General features: G+C 44.5%; 1 protein-coding gene and 1 non-coding gene across 3 annotated transcripts in view; one reads left to right on the top strand and one right to left on the bottom strand.

Annotated features, from left to right (window-relative positions):
* LTA4H (leukotriene A4 hydrolase) overlaps positions 1 to 12394 on the bottom strand; it is a 35630-nt gene extending 23236 nt beyond the window's left edge. Inside the window, exons 1-3 of one of the 2 annotated variants that reach the window (XM_074271313.1) lie at positions 12161 to 12394; positions 4257 to 4387; positions 1230 to 1350 (exon numbers count right to left, since the gene is read on the bottom strand). In XM_074271313.1, coding sequence (XP_074127414.1) covers positions 1230 to 1350; positions 4257 to 4387; positions 12161 to 12319 — 411 coding nt within the window. In that variant the 5' untranslated portion in view covers positions 12320 to 12394. The remainder of the gene's footprint in view (positions 1 to 1229; positions 1351 to 4256; positions 4388 to 12160) is intronic. The other variant, XM_074271312.1, reaches the window with a different exon arrangement.
* A 496-nt stretch (positions 12395 to 12890) lies between these two features.
* On the top strand, positions 12891 to 12962 carry TRNAD-GUC (transfer RNA aspartic acid (anticodon GUC)). Its single transcript has one exon. It is a non-coding gene; the product is annotated as a tRNA-Asp (tRNA).
* The last annotated feature ends 2353 nt before the right edge of the window (positions 12963 to 15315 follow it).

The following is a 15315-nucleotide window of genomic DNA, read 5'->3' on the forward strand; positions in this document are numbered from 1 at the left end:
TGGGTGAATTTTCACAGTTCCACTGAAGCAACAACATCCTTCCTATGATTGATCAGGCCCCATTTTCCCTGTGTATATTTTACAGTGGTTTACATGTTGTCTGCCCCTATATTATATGAGCTCCCTAAGAGCAAGGGACCATCTGTTGGCCTTTCTTTGTATCTGAAGTGCACAGTGGTTGGCACATAGTAGGTGCTTAATAAATGCTTGCTGGATGACTGCTTGTCTGGCTTGTTTTCCATCCCAGGGTCAACCTTAGGATGGTACCTAAGGGGGCCTGAACCTCACCTTCCTTAATCCTAACATCTCCATTCACATTATATCTTATTAAAAATGGGCTCTTCCTTCTCACAACCATTTGGTCCAGTGATTCCTTTAAGGTCTAAAGGTTTGATAGCCCTTTTGACTCGAACCCCCTATATTAAGTCAATGGAAACCACTACTAGACCCCACCATGTCATGTTTGTAGATCATCATTTTGGGGGAGAGGGAGGAGAGGAATTCTGACTCCCAGCCCCTCTTAGGACAGCCAAGTGACAGTCCCAAGTTCCACCAGGAAAGCCAAATGCCACCCTGCCCCTCTACTGAGACCTGGAAGAGACTCAGAGATGAAGCAGAAACTGCCCATTTAAAAAGGGCCCCCAAAGGGCCATCCCCCTCCATCAGGCTCCCAAGTCTGCTCGCTCCAATCCACCCACTATTCAACTACCCATAGGACCTTCCTAGAGCATGGACTTGACCCCCCCCCACCCTCCCCATTTGCAAACTTCAGCATCTCCCTAGTATTTCAAAGACCAAACATAAAGCATTCTTGTGTTCAGCAACCTTCCCAGCCTGCCACTCACCCTTCTGTCTTCATGCATCTTGTACCCTTTCCCCTACCATGCACACTGGGAGCCTGCCACAGTGGCCTTTTCCAGGCATCTTCTCTTGCTGTGCCCCATGCCTGGAATGCTCTCCCTCCTCAGCTGTGTCCTGATTTCCTTCAAGAGCCAGCTCAAAGCCCACCCTCTGTCCTATAACCTTAATTCAAAGGCCTTCCTCAAGCTGGCTAGGTCACAGCTGTTTGTGTGCTGTCTCCTTCACTGGACCACGAGCTCCTGGAGAGCAGGAACTCAGCCTTTCTCTGCACTTTTGGTGCTCAGCACAGTGCCTGACACACAGCAGGCACCTCATAAGTGCTGAGTGACGTCTGATCTCTCCGACAAACTATCCTGAGATTCCTTTACCTGGCACTGGCTGAAAAGATAGGGGTGTTTCTTTCCAGACGTCTGTTCAGGAGTGAGCCACTGCAGAGCTGAAGACTGGGGGGACGTCTCATAGGAAATCTCTATAACCACTTCTTGCTTTCTGCAGGAAACAAAACATACACACATGAATGGCCTATAACTGGGATGTGGGCACAGCTAGAAAAGAACTCTGGGACCGAGAGCATTAACTACTGAGCTAATGTGATAGCTTTTGAAATGTTCCAATTCATTAAAAAAAAAACCAAAAAGCAAAAAACAAAAAACCCTCAAGCCCCAAAGGACTCTTCAAAACTGCACTTAAGTCCTTTTGCAGAGAGGATCAGAAAAGGGGCTTCCAGGGGATGTCTCTTTTGGGAGAGCCCCATATCGGGAATTTCTATAAATTTCAGTTCCATTTGTTTTTGAGTGCAAAAATTATAGAATGACCAAACCACAGAGCAGAGATTCTTAGCCCTAGGTGAGTCCATGGACCTAATTTTTAGATATTTAGATAACTATCTTCCACTATAATGGTATCCTCTGTAATCCCATAGACTTTTTTTTTTTTTTTAAATGCACTTAAAAGCATAAGACTGAGAAAGATGTCAAGGCTTCACTGAATGGTCATAGGAGTCTGTGTCTCAAGAAAAGTGAGGAATCCCCGCTACATAGGAAAGATTAAGCTGGAATAATAATGTCTGATCATGCTTTACCACCCACCAGTAAAAATTAAAACCAAACTTCCTTACGGCCCAAAGCAAACATGAAGGCATCCCCTCAGCATATGGCTCTATGCTATGTGCAAAGTGAAAGAAAGTAGAAACTATGCTTAGGTCATCTCTTCTGTAGAAAAGAGATCCTTAGGGCATCAGACAGCATTCAGTGCAGGCCAACAAACGAGCAGAAAGCTCTGCTATCTAATTATGGGAAGCGTTATCGAGACAAGGGGCTCTAGCCCTCTCACTGAAACTGTGACTTTAGCCGGGGCAGGCCCGCTCAGGGATCAGACTGAGCCCACCCAGGAAGGTTTGTGTCTCTGGAGCCAAAGGAGGAAGGAGGTGTGATTCACTAAGGGGATGTGGCCAACAATACTGAAGGCTGTAGAGAGGTCAAGGCGGTGAGAACTTGAAGGGTGGCTAGTGGACTTGACCATTAGAAAGAAGTTAGTGGTGATTTCTGAGGGGGAAGTCCAATTCAAGTGGTGGGAACAGAAGCCAGGCTGCTGAGAAGAGAAGGAGTGTAAAGGAAGTTGAGGCACTGAGAGTAAACAACTTTGTTACAAGTGAAACAGTGAAAGACGCAGAACCCAGTAAGGGAGCAGGGAAGAAGAACCAAAAGCAGAATTTCCTTGAGAGTGGAAGCCTGAGCATGTCTATGGGCAGACAGAAGTCAGGGAGGGAAGAGATTCAAGGGCATAAAAATGAGAAATACAATTATTTATAGCTGTTTCCCCCTCCCTTTTGGTGGCAAAGAAAATTAAGGGAATACCCATAAATTGGAAGAATGACTATAACAAATTATGGTATATATGATGGAATACCATTGTGGCATAAGAAATAATGAAGGAGATGGTTTCAGAGAAATCTAGGAGGACTTGAATAACTGATGCAGAGGGAGGTGAGCAAAATCAGGAGAAAAAATCTGTACTATAACATCATAAGGACAGAAAACTTTGAAAGGCTTAAGAATTACGATCAATGCAATGGCCAACTCATAAGTCCAGGGAATCCAAAATGAAGCATGCAATCCAGCTCCAAACAAAAAAAGCGGTGGGTTCAAAATACAGATTGAGGTAGTGTCCCCAAAGTGACAATGCAGTTTTGGTGTAATAGTTTTAGTAGCTTAAAACTACACTTTTGGGACACCGCTATATATATTTTTTTGGACAAAGCCAATGTAGGAATTGATTTTGTTTGACTGTGTATTTGTTATAAAGATCAGATTTTTTCTTTCTTTTCTTTTTCTTTTTTTTTTTTTAAGGGGTGAAGGAAGTAGAAGGGAGAGAAAGTTAAACTTTATTCATTTAAAAATTAAAGTTGTAAAAATGAATAGACAGTAAGGGTATGATTTTCCTCACAGGCTTGCTCTACCCATCTTGTCTAGGCTGGAAATGTGGGGGCTACTCATTGGCGTGGTTCACCTGTTCCCTGGAATTCACCTCATTCATAGCAAACATAGTGCCTTCTGGTTGACCTGGCCCACTGCACCTCAGCATTCCTGAGCTTAAGAGATCTGCCAGCTTCAGCCTCACCAGGAGCCAAGATTGCAGGCATGTACCACCATGCCCTGCTCTGGATGAGCGCCGAATCTAGGCCCTGAGAGAGGTAGAAGAGATGGGACTAAGTGCACAGAGAGGGGAGATTGACTATGTGAGGGAGGACCTTTTCTGTAACTAGACAGGAGCAGAGAGTGGGTGAGGAAAAAGTTCTGAGGAAGACAGGAGGGGAACTGAGGGAACTCAGGTGGCTTCAATATTCACAATGAAAGGAGGGAAATGAGTCCAGCTGGTAGTTTGATCATACATGAATATTTTTATCAGTGAAACAGAAGAATTGTGGAGGGATGAACCCAACAACAGCCAAAAATGGTATTGAATTGGGATGGAAATCAAGAGACCCAAGTTCTAATCCTGGCTCTACCACCCAGCTGTACAACTGAGCACTTAGTTTCCTTAGCTGTAAAATGAACTAAATGACTTCTGAGACTGCTTCCAGTTCATACATTTTAAACAAACTCCCGTCTGACTTTACTTTAAAATTTGATCAAAAGTTTAAATGTTCTTAAAATTTCTTTCCACTATTGCTAAGCTATTTATTTGATGACTCAGTTATCTCAAATCTTTAAATTAAAGTTCAGTTGGCTTATCATAAAATCCCAGTTACTACTGAAATTTCCATTTGACCCAGAAACCAATAAGTGAGAAAGGCTAGAGTAGCAAAATAACCAAGCCCCCCATTTAAAAAATATTTTTCTTCTAAAATTAAGACCCTATTTTCTATGAACTACAAGGGAAAGTGATGACCATACTTGCTCAGTGCCACAGGAAGAACGATTTCCAGTGGGGATCCTCTGAAGCTCTGCCTTTCACCCACAGTGAATTGAACTTCTTGCCCATTAATCACGACTTTTTCTATTTTAAGATCCTTTGTATCCAAAATCTGGAATAAAATCAATATTTTAAAACATTACAAATGTTATTTCATGTATCCAAATAACTGAATATTAGATTTGTGCTATGAGAATGACATCTAATTGATTGTGAAATAAAGTTAGATGCTGAGTAAATGAATGGGGCCAGTGAGTTTGTATTTGTTCTAAATATGATTTGAAATTCAAACAGATATTTAAATGTAAATTTCTGGGAAAAGTTTGGCTACAGCTCAGATACAGATAGACATAGCTACAGAGTTAAATCTTTGATTTCACCAGAATACAGAACTTCCAGGGTAGGAAACTCCTTTTAACAATTCATAAAAGGTGCTGATCTCAGAGAATTACCCAGAACCAGAACCGTTAGAGGTTAAGTGACTTGTTATCTTGCCAGCATGTGTCAAAGAAGGGACACATAGATGGGCTTAGTGAAGTTGTAAGCTCTTAAAGCTAAGTTTTAAAAATGCACAGAGATTTGGGGAACACCCTAGATGGACAATCAATGACAATTCTGAATTATCTAGGCAAATAGTGGGATTAGGAAACAGATAATTTCACTGGAACAGGGAAATCTCACAGGAGTAAACTCCCCCTACCAATCTTTCTCTATAACTAAAGTTTGAGAGAGCTGCCTTGCCTAAGGTCACATAATCAGAATATACAAAAAACAAAAATTTGGTTTTAACACGATTAAACAGGACTTTATTGGGAAAATCTTGTTACCATTTTAGGTGACTTGGGGAAATTTTAATTTTAATAACTTTTCATTTTTCTAAATACACATAAAGTTCATTTCCAACATTCACTTTTGCAAAACCTTGTTACAAATTTTTCTCCCTTTCCTCCCCTGAAGATAGCAAGCAAACGTGTAATTCTAAACATAATTCCTCATTTGTCATCCTGTGCAAGAAAAATCAGCTCAAAAGAAAAAAAAAACCCACAAGCAACCAAAAAAAGATGAAAATACAATGCTTTTATCCACATTCAGTCTCTATCTCTGGATATGGAAGCAGGATATTTCAGAGGCAGGGTTTTCCTAACTTTGAGGTTGGCTCACCCGGAAAATGTTGAAAATCATATATCTTATATGTAAAGATTTTAGCTCCTCCCTCCTAACCTTTAATGTTTCTCTTAGGAAAGCCCTGGCTTCTCCAATCTTCCCATAATTGTATAGTTATTTGTCTGTCTGATTCTTCCATATATTCACTACATTGATCAGCCTAGGATTCAGATATTCCAGGTTCCACTTTCCTGACTCTATTATATCCTTATGTTGAAAGATAATAGTGCTAAAAAGTAGCAGAGGAAATCTCTATAGGGTATTACACACATTAGCACTTAATATATGCTAAGTCACAGAATCACAGATCTAGAACTGGTCAACTAGTCCAATTTCTCCCTTTTTACTGGTTCCTCCCACTCTGCTTTCAAAGTCTGTCTCATTTGATGCTGATGCCCTCTTTAGTTGCTATTTTATTTCTGTTTTCATAGTCATACTTTTTTGAATGGACTGTGTACATGTAGTGCATCAAAGTCCTTCTCTATTCTCTATTTAATTCCTTGTGACCATGGCTCCCGTCTGACCTCCCATCCTCTCTATCAGAAAGGCATCCTGGAAGGCTATTACTGATATAATCACCAAGTTCGAGGCTTTTTCTAACCCCTTCCTCTAAATGCCCAACAACATCTGACACCACACCCTCTTCAAAAACCCCCTTTCTCCTTGGCTTCTACGACACTACTATCCTGCTTCTCTTTCTCACTCCCTCTAACAAGGGCCCCTGAAGGCCGGGGTCCTTAGGCTTTTCTCAGTTCTCCCCTCCAATAACATCTCCCCTCCCCGCCCCACTCTAAACACCCTCTAAAGAGCACCTACTACAAAAGAATCCTGGGAGGACCAAATGAGATAAATGTTGGCACTTTACAAACCTCAGAACACGACAGAATGTTGGCTAGTATTCTCTAACCTAGTCCTGACATCTTTTGAGTTCTATCAATCAATCACCTTTTATTAAAAGCCTGTGTCAGGCATCCCGATAACATTTTTTCCTTAGGCCAGTGAGGGTAGGGAAATTCCCCTACTCTCAATCTGCCTCCAGCAAGTTGTAGCAAGAGAAGTGGCTCTGAAACTTTCTGGTCTCAGGACCCCTTTGAACTCTTAAAATTAGGGACCATCAATCCCCATACCCCAAATAGCTTTTGTTTATGTAGGTCATAGCAAAAGAGTGATTAACTGTGTTAGAAATTAAGCCATCTTAGTATTATGAACATATTTTGAGGTTGCAGGTCCTCCTAAAGGGGGATCTAGATCACCCTCTGAGATCCCGTGGTCTTAGGGAGTTATTGGGGACGCAAAAAGTTAAGTAACCTGCCAGCTGTCACAAGCTCTGGGATATGAAAGCAGGTCTTCCTGACACTGTACTGCCTCTTGGAATCAATTCTCAGCTTGCAGCTCCAAACGTGACAGGAAGTTTCCAAATAAACTGTTGTTGGCACACTGCTCAGTTACTCACAGTAAGCAGCGCATAGCCAAAAATTAAAAAGTGATAACCAGAAGGATGGGAAATAAAGGAGCCTAGACAGTCTACAAACCAGATAATCTGATGATTATAAATAAGTTCCATATAATTAAAAACGTAATCCCATTTGTCACAGATCACACTGTTTTAAGACATAAAGAGAGAGATCTGAGGGCAAATCCTGTCTCCCACACTTAGTAGCTGAGTGACTCTGGGCAAGTTTAAAAACAAAACCAAACAGATCTCCCCCACCCGAGCTTTAGTTTCTCCATCTGTAACATTAGGAGATTGTATTTGATATCACCTCTAAGTTCGCTTCCAGATCTCTAGGGATGATCCTGTGATCATATATTCAAGTTATATTCTCCATAACAGTACTTATCCACAACTAATTCTGGTCTTCTTTGATTCTGTGTAGGTTATTTCTCATTTATCTGATTATTTTGTAAATTCTGCAAAGGTGGAAACCTACCTGGTCCTTTCCTCCTCTATTTTCGCTATCACTTAGATCAGCCCTTTGGATCACACAGGAGATATATATTGAAGGAATACAGATGCAACTAGAAAGCTGTATGTAAAATTTACTCTCAGGAACCTCGGGACTGAAGGAGTCTTTGAGTAAGAGACTCACTTCTTAGAAGATGAGCCGAGTGCCGGGCCATGTGATGGGAATCAGACCAACTGACTTTTAAGAATTGATGCTGGCAACAACATAATGACCCCCAAGCAAAGTGCCGGTTCCCCAGAAAGTAAATTCCTCAGACCTTCTCTAGGACCTTCCACGGCTGTTGTTTTGTTGCTCGGTCAGGTCCAACTCTTTACGAGCTCACCTAGGGTTTTCTTGGCAGAGATCCTGGAGAGGTTTGCCATTTCCTTCTCCAACTCAGTTTATTGATGAGGAAGCTGACAGGGGAAGGGACTTGCGCTGGGTATGTGCAGGCCCGCTCTGTCTGCTTTACTTTCTAATCATGTGCCCATGTGTATGTTCCTCTCCTACGGTTCTAATTGGATGACACACGAGGTACCCTGAGGTCTCCAGAGGAAGGCCGAGGGCAGGTCCCACCAAGCTGCAGAAGCTTGGGCTGGGGAGCATCAGATGGCCCATTCAGAGAACCAGTCCAAGTTCCAAGAATCTCAGGAGCAGCATGGATGCAAGGGGCAAGGAGACCACCCAATGAGTTATAAAGGGGACTGGCATCCACATCCCACCCAACAAAACGGCAAACTGGGCCATGTCCCTCCTACTTAGCTATCTCCCCCAAGGTCTAGCTAGCACAATGCTCTGTACAGGGGAGGTATTTAGTAAATATATTTTCCAATAAATTGGAAAATGTCCTTAAAAAGTGGGAAGTTCTGACAAATGATTAAATGTTATCTTTAGAACATCTACGCAAAGCTTTTAGACCCTAAATTTATAAGTTTTAAATATTAATTTTAAGAAATTTAATGGACTAGTTAGCCTTCATTAAGTGTTCTTCAGGGCCAAGATAAAAATTATATGGCTGGACAAAGAGGGAGGGTAGTGACAGCCTGAAGAGAGCCTTGAAGGCCAAGTATGAACTTATCTGAGAATGAGACAATTAAGATGAATTATTAAACAAGATAATTTTAAAAGTTTTGTTTTGTTTTTTTCTAAGTTGTCAAGTAAAGATTTGAACTTTGCCATTCTAAATTCTTCTTCCCCGGGCCTTCCACAGCTCTCTCCATTCATTCATTCAATTGTTGAATGAATAAACAATGACTCGGTAAATGACTAGTGTAGAAAGCACAGTCACGTGCTGGGCTCAAATTCAGTTAGACTAGCTATCCTCTCTGCCCCAGGAGCTTACCATGGAATTAGGGGATAAGAGGTCATCTGCAGAAATAGATGCTCAGTTTTGCATAAGGAAGTTGGAGAGTGGCCCTCTTCCCAAAATGCAAAATCTGCAGAAGTATGCTATCTACACGGGTTTGGGAAGGCTTCAAGGAAAAATTATAATGTTTTAATTGAAATTTGAGAATAAATAGGATCCTCAGAGGGCTTTGAGGGGACAGAAGGCATGCTGGGCCTCAAGGGCCCACGGTAAGGAGGCTCCACAACACAAGGCACCCAGGGATTGTTGGGAGATGCTGAGGAATAGTGACGGCGGACCCTTCCAGCCTGCAGGGAGAGGTCACAGAGATAAATAAGGCGAGAGGAGGAGGAGGAGGGGTAGTCCCAGATTGAGAAGAACCTTGAATGCCAGGTCTGAATTCGCCTGAAAGATGATAATAGGACAATTAAGATTAATTATTAAACATTACAGTTCATAAAGATTTTTTTACATTATGTTTTCAAATAAAGATCTGAACTTTAGAAGCAGTCCTTAAGGTCTTCTCTTGAGTAAGAGAAATGAACAAAAATTGAAGCTTAAAAATTAAAAAAAAAGAAACCTAAAAAACGATTTCGTTTTCTTGCCAACGCCTTTGGTCATCTGAAGCTAAGCATCAGCAAGCTCTGGCTCTGGCTCTGGCTCTGTAGACCACCACGGTTGGAAACGGAAAAAACATTATTTTCCACTCATCCAGCTCTCAGGCATTGCTAACTACATTCCCTCTGGCTGAGTACTTTCCATATTTAATTGAATAACAGGCGGACTGTTTTCTACAACCAGATAATAAGAAAAGACAGTCATAAAATACAGTTAACTTGTTTATTTTTAACTTCGGTATGCAAATTCAAACTATTAAAATGCTTTATAAATCAAACAAGCAACAGCTTCCTTTTTTAATGAAATTATCAATTGATACTAATTTGCTTTATCCCTACCCATGCAACTATCTTAGCAAAAGATGCCTGACTTCAAGCTGGCGCTCCGAACCAAGTGCATTTGCCAGAAGTCCGGGCCTAAGGTGGGCAGCTGGGGTGCCTGGGAGAAGTACCCCATCTTGGTGCTTGAAGAGCTTCATTCATAACACTGCACAGAAGGGCCCCATTTAGGTTACCGGGCCTAGAACTGGAAGCCCAGAGGCCGTCCTCAATGGTCTCTGCAGCGGCCTGAGTTCTAGCACCCGGCTTCTAATCCCCACCGGGCCAACCTGGGCCACTTTCTTGCCCATCCTCCCTGAGTCTCAATTTCTTCTTCTCTACAATGAGGACATGGTACTGCCCGGTTCTTGTAGGCGGAGACCTACGGCGCTGATAAAAGGAATTGGTCCGGTAAACTTATGGGAGAGGAAGCTGACTCGGAACCGTCCTTAGCTGCGACTACTTGCCCAGTTGGTTTAATCTTGATCTTGCCCCCGTCAGTAGTGCGAGCCGTAACTGACCGTGGGAATTAAAAATGTATGATTTATTGTCAATAACGTTTGATTTGTGAACCTATGATACGTATCTGTATACCCAGGCATGTAAAAAGTTCTTGGGCAGAAAGGAAGCACCAGCGGAAAAGTTTGAGAAGCTGGGAATAGACCAGCGGTCGGTCCTCAGACTTGTTAACAGGGGCCAGTTCGCTGCCCCTCCGACTGCGGGAGGGAGGCCGGCCTGCAGTAAAACAAAACCTCGCTCTGCCTCAGCCCCTCGGCCCATTTGCCATAACCGGCGGGCCAGAACCGTCCTCAGCGCCCTAGTGAGAGAACCCCTGGCAGGGCAGAGGAATCTTCTGCTTATCACTATTAGTTAGGGCTCAGCTTACAATGTGCCCAAAATCCCATTGTGGCCGGCTGTGGTAAATGGGGCAGGTCCTTTTATCTGCTTCTAGCTTCCAAAATTCTCCTGAGAGCTTCAAATAAAAGGTCCGAGCAGAACCTCTGACAATGGTTCAAACCTGCTACTTTTTCATCAATGGGTAGTGGTGCCCGGCGAGAAACTGAGGCCCGGAAGAGGTGGCTCAGCGCTCCCGTGTGGCCAGGAGCAGCAGGGGAGCCGGTAACTTGGCGGCCTCTCCCGCCCTTACAGTTCACTTGAATGCCTCAGAAGACAAACAGTAACAGCCTGTAGTGCTGGGCAAGTCACTGAAAACCCACTCCGGTCTGCGGTGCGGCCCAGGGTCCCGGTCAGCCGGGACAGAACCCCGCAACGTGTCCTGGCGAGCGCCGACTCCAAGTCTCACCCAGACGCGGTCCTGGGCGACAAGCACTGGCCGAGCCACAAACTGGCCCCAATTCCCCCCCACTAGAGCCCCGGATGGTGTGCATGTAGAGGGAACAAGTGGCCCGGCTCGGGAACTAGACTCAGATGGCAAGAGCGGCTCTCGCCAGGGCGGACACCAGGGAAAGGAAGTGGGTGGGCCCAGGTGAAGGGGGCTGGGTGACCAGGGGGGCTCTGACCCGGAGGAGGTGTCTCCCAGGGGCCCGGAATGAGGCGATGGAGCAGGAACGCGGGTGAGGTTTAAAGAGTGTTCAAATCATTTAGATGAAATGGAAGCTGGGAAGGCAGGAAGGGCTCGGAGCCTGGAGGGGGGCTGGGCGGTCATGATCTGGGGGGTGAGCAGAGTTGGAAAGCACCGGTGGAAGGAAGCTGGAGGCTGCCAAGGCTGGGAGCAAGGGGCGTTTGGGTGCCCAGAGAGGGGAGGCTGGATGGGGACGGCCCAAAAAGAGGGAGCTGAGAGGAGAGCTGAGGTTGGGAGGGGTGTGCGTGCAGAGTTCCAGCGTCTGCAGGGGGAGGGGGAGGGGGAGGGGGAGGAGCTGGCCTGGGCGAGAGAAATGAATGGTGGAGCTACAGGCGGAAGGGATCCTCAGACTTTCTTTCTTTTTTTTTTTTTAACAGCTAGGGTAACTGAGGTCCAGGGATGGATAATGACTGATTAGGAGCCCCTTCACTATACAGATGGGGAAACTGAGGCCCAGCAGAGAAAGTGACTTGTGAAGGAGGTCATGAGATCCCAGATCGGGGGCTAGAAAGGACCTTTGAGACCATTCAGTCCAGCTCTTTTCAGTTTACAGACGGGGAAACTGAGGCCGAGAGTGGGAAAGGTCACTGAGCTGTAAGGGACCTCTCAAGTCCCACTCTCTCGTTTTTACTAGATGGGAAACTGAGGCCGAGGGAAAGAAAATAACACGTAACTAGGGGAAGTGACATAAATGAAAAAAGGGGGGGTCATAGCTCATAGAGCGAGGGCTGGAAGGGACCTCCGAGACCAGATGACCTTCCCCTCCCATTTTACAGATGGGGAAACTGAGGACCAGGAAGGTCAGGACCGGCTCAAGGGCACGGGGTTCCGGCGCCGGGGGCGGGGCGGCGGAGGGCTCAGGGAGGGGCTGGGCCCGGGGGTCAGGGGTCGCGAGTCCGGGGCCCCAGCGTACCAGCTTGCGCAGGCTGTCCTCCTGGGAGCGCACGGTGAGCTGGGCCGTAGCCCGCAGCGCCCGCCGGGCGAAGTCGACGGCGCAACGCAAGTGCAGGTGCGTGATATGGCAGACGGAAGCCGGCGAGGCCAAGGAGCACCAGTCGGGAACCTCCGCCATGGCTCGTCCACTCCAGGGAAGCCGGGAGCTTTACTAACTCAAACTGCCTGCCCGCGTCCTCTCACCGCCTAGGGAGGGCGGGGAAAAGCGGGGGAGGGGTGGCGAGGGGGAGCGTGAAGCATGCCGGGAAAGGAAGTCCTGGAGGGCTGCCGGGAAAGCCGGGTCGCCGGGAGCTAGACTACAAATCCCTTGGAGCCACGCACCGGGGAGGGCCATGAGTCCTCGGAGGCGGAGCGAGGAGAGTTTTTCCTGTTTTAGGGGGAGGAGATGTGGAGAGGTCTGCCTAGGGTAGCCGCTGCCGGACCCTTAAGAAAAGATGTCTGTCTGCGGCACGGATAAAGGGCCCGGTAGAGGAAGGCGACAGAATGGAGGCTGCAAAAAGCCTACCAATGAACGACATCCTCATTGTGGCTCTCCTTCCCCGCTCTCTACTCCCACGTGTCACACGGGGCCTCTGCTGAATTGAATTGGCAGCCGGAACCGAGCCCTCACTCTTATTGGTCCTCGGTGGGCGTGGGCGGGGAAAGAAGGGCAAGGTTATGAAACCAATTGCCGTGTTTCTTCTGTGTACTCCTCGTTAGTATAGTGGTGAGTATCCCCGCCTGTCACGCGGGAGACCGGGGTTCGATTCCCCGACGGGGAGACTGACGCATTTTTTTTTTTCTCTTAACAATAGTTTTATTAAATGTACTACCTTTTAAAAATTTTGCCTTTTCTTTTTTAAATAGTTAATAAAGCTACCTTTTTAATCTTGCCCTTTTAAAATAGTTAATAAAACTACCCTTTTAACTTTGTCATTTTTAATAATTAAAACAATTGAACTAAAATTTAACAGCAAATTTAAAAGAAAAATTTGAAGTAGGCTGTAAAACTAGCCTTGTCCTTTTTATTGGCTTGTTCAAATAGCAATGAGGTAAAGAGAATGAACCTCACTGCTTATTAGTGAGATCTTTAGGTAAGTCAGAGAAGCTGGTAGTTATCAAGTATTTTATAGTTGGCTCCGAGGACACAGAAAGATTCTGGACATTTAAACTCTTTGCACACAGTAGGCATTCGATGGATTTCTGTTGATTGGAGAAATTCAATTTAATGCACATTTATGAAGCACCTACTGTATGCAGTGAAATGTGCAAGACCCTTGGGAGGGGGGAGGGGAAAACAACAAAGAAAATGCTACACCATTCTTGCTTTCAAGAACCTTATGCAGTTAAAAAGATCCAGGCAATATAAAATAATACATTACAGGTTCATTAAGAAAATATATAGCCTGCTGTATGAGTTTTAATTAGGAGGAAATATCAAATTATTCTTTGTGGATCAATTGTGTTTTAAAGAATAAATAAGGATTCACAAGACCAAGAAAAGAAAGAAGGGCATTCAATATAGGAAGTACCTTGAACAAAGGCAATTAATTCGAAGTCAGACTCAGTTATTTGTAAGGCTGGTGGGTCATTCAATTTCTGTAAGGCACAGAATGCACCAGGGAAATCATATAAACTAACACTAGGAGGGCAGAGTGGGGTCAAGTTACAAAGAGATTTGAATGGCAGTTTAATGAGGCTGAGCTTTACTCATTAACCAATAGGAACCCAAGGGGGGGGGGTGTTCCTTTTTTTTTTTTTAAAGCAGAAGGCAAGCATGTGGGTTAGTCTGAAGGATGAAGAGAATGGTCTATTATAGGTAGGCCTGTACTAGGGTAGACCTGATATAAAAAATATTGCTGAAAACTTATTATTTACCTTCTCAATGAGTGAAAGAGAGAATTTGATACTCAAAATTTAAAAAAAAAATGTTAAAAATAGAAACAAATGTTAAAAAGAGAAAGAAAATATTGCATAGGTGAAATCCACAGGACTTGGGAAGCAATTGACTATAAACAGTAACGTTCAGCTTTCACACATGACAGACTCAATAGAATGGTGGTCCTCTCAATGAAAGGCGGGAAGGCGGAAGGAACAAATATAGAGGGAAAGGTTTGAATGTGCTAAGTTTGAAGTGTCCTTGGAACATGCTGGTATGTGTGGATGCCCTCTGAAGCTCAGGACAGATTAGACTTTAGAAATATATTTAGGAATTATTTGAAACTAGGAGTGTGCCAAAAGAGGAAGCTGAGGGAGAGAGAAAGCCTGGGATTAGATGCAACCCTGCTCCTCTCTCTGACCCCCATATTTTCCCCGTTCCTGAAAACTTCCATTTGGACCAGTTCAACAAGTAGCTTCTTCCTTGGGCAGGCCGAGTGTGTGTCTCAGGTCGGGGGCTGTTTCCTGGTTGCTGCTGGTTTCATGTACCCTTTCAGACAGACAGGAAGTCAGCTCTGGGACATTCAGAAAGCCATATGGAATTCCACTCAAGTCCTGCAGAGAAAGGACTTTTCCTGTAGGATTTTGACTTTAAGCTATGAATATTCTGCTCAAAATTGCATTCTCTTCTGCACACATTGGAAAAAAAAAAAATCTAGCCTGGCTTCTGAATGGATCAGGTCCACATTGTGTGTCAAGTTAAGCTAACAAGCATTTATTAAATGTCTCCTTTGTCCCAGTCATTGTGCTAAACTTTGAAGACAGAAAAAAACCGACATCAGTCCCTTTGCTCTAGTCTAACGGGGCAGATGACATGCAGGAAAAACTATGTACAAACAAGATATAGAAAGGATAATTTGGAGGTAATTGCAGAGGGAAGATACTCGTATTGAAAGGCTTTTGCTTGGAATTGGAAGGAAGCCAGAGAATCTAGGAGGGGGAGGGGGAGAGAAAGGAGGGAGTGAAAAAGGAGGGAATTCCAAGCATGGGGAATCTCCAATGAAAAGGCAGAACTGGGAAGTGGAGTGTTTTGTGTGAGCAATAACAAGGAGGTTAGTGTCATGGGACTAAGAAAACAAGAAAGGAAGAAATGTGCAAGAAAACTGGCAAGGTAGAAAGGAGACAGGTTAGGAAGGGATGTAAGCGTCAAAAAGAGGATTTTATTTAATCTTTAATGTCATAGGGAGCCATGATGTT

Source organism: Sminthopsis crassicaudata, chromosome 5 (genome assembly GCF_048593235.1).
Source record: "Sminthopsis crassicaudata isolate SCR6 chromosome 5, ASM4859323v1, whole genome shotgun sequence".
Classification (NCBI taxonomy): domain Eukaryota; kingdom Metazoa; phylum Chordata; class Mammalia; order Dasyuromorphia; family Dasyuridae; genus Sminthopsis; species Sminthopsis crassicaudata.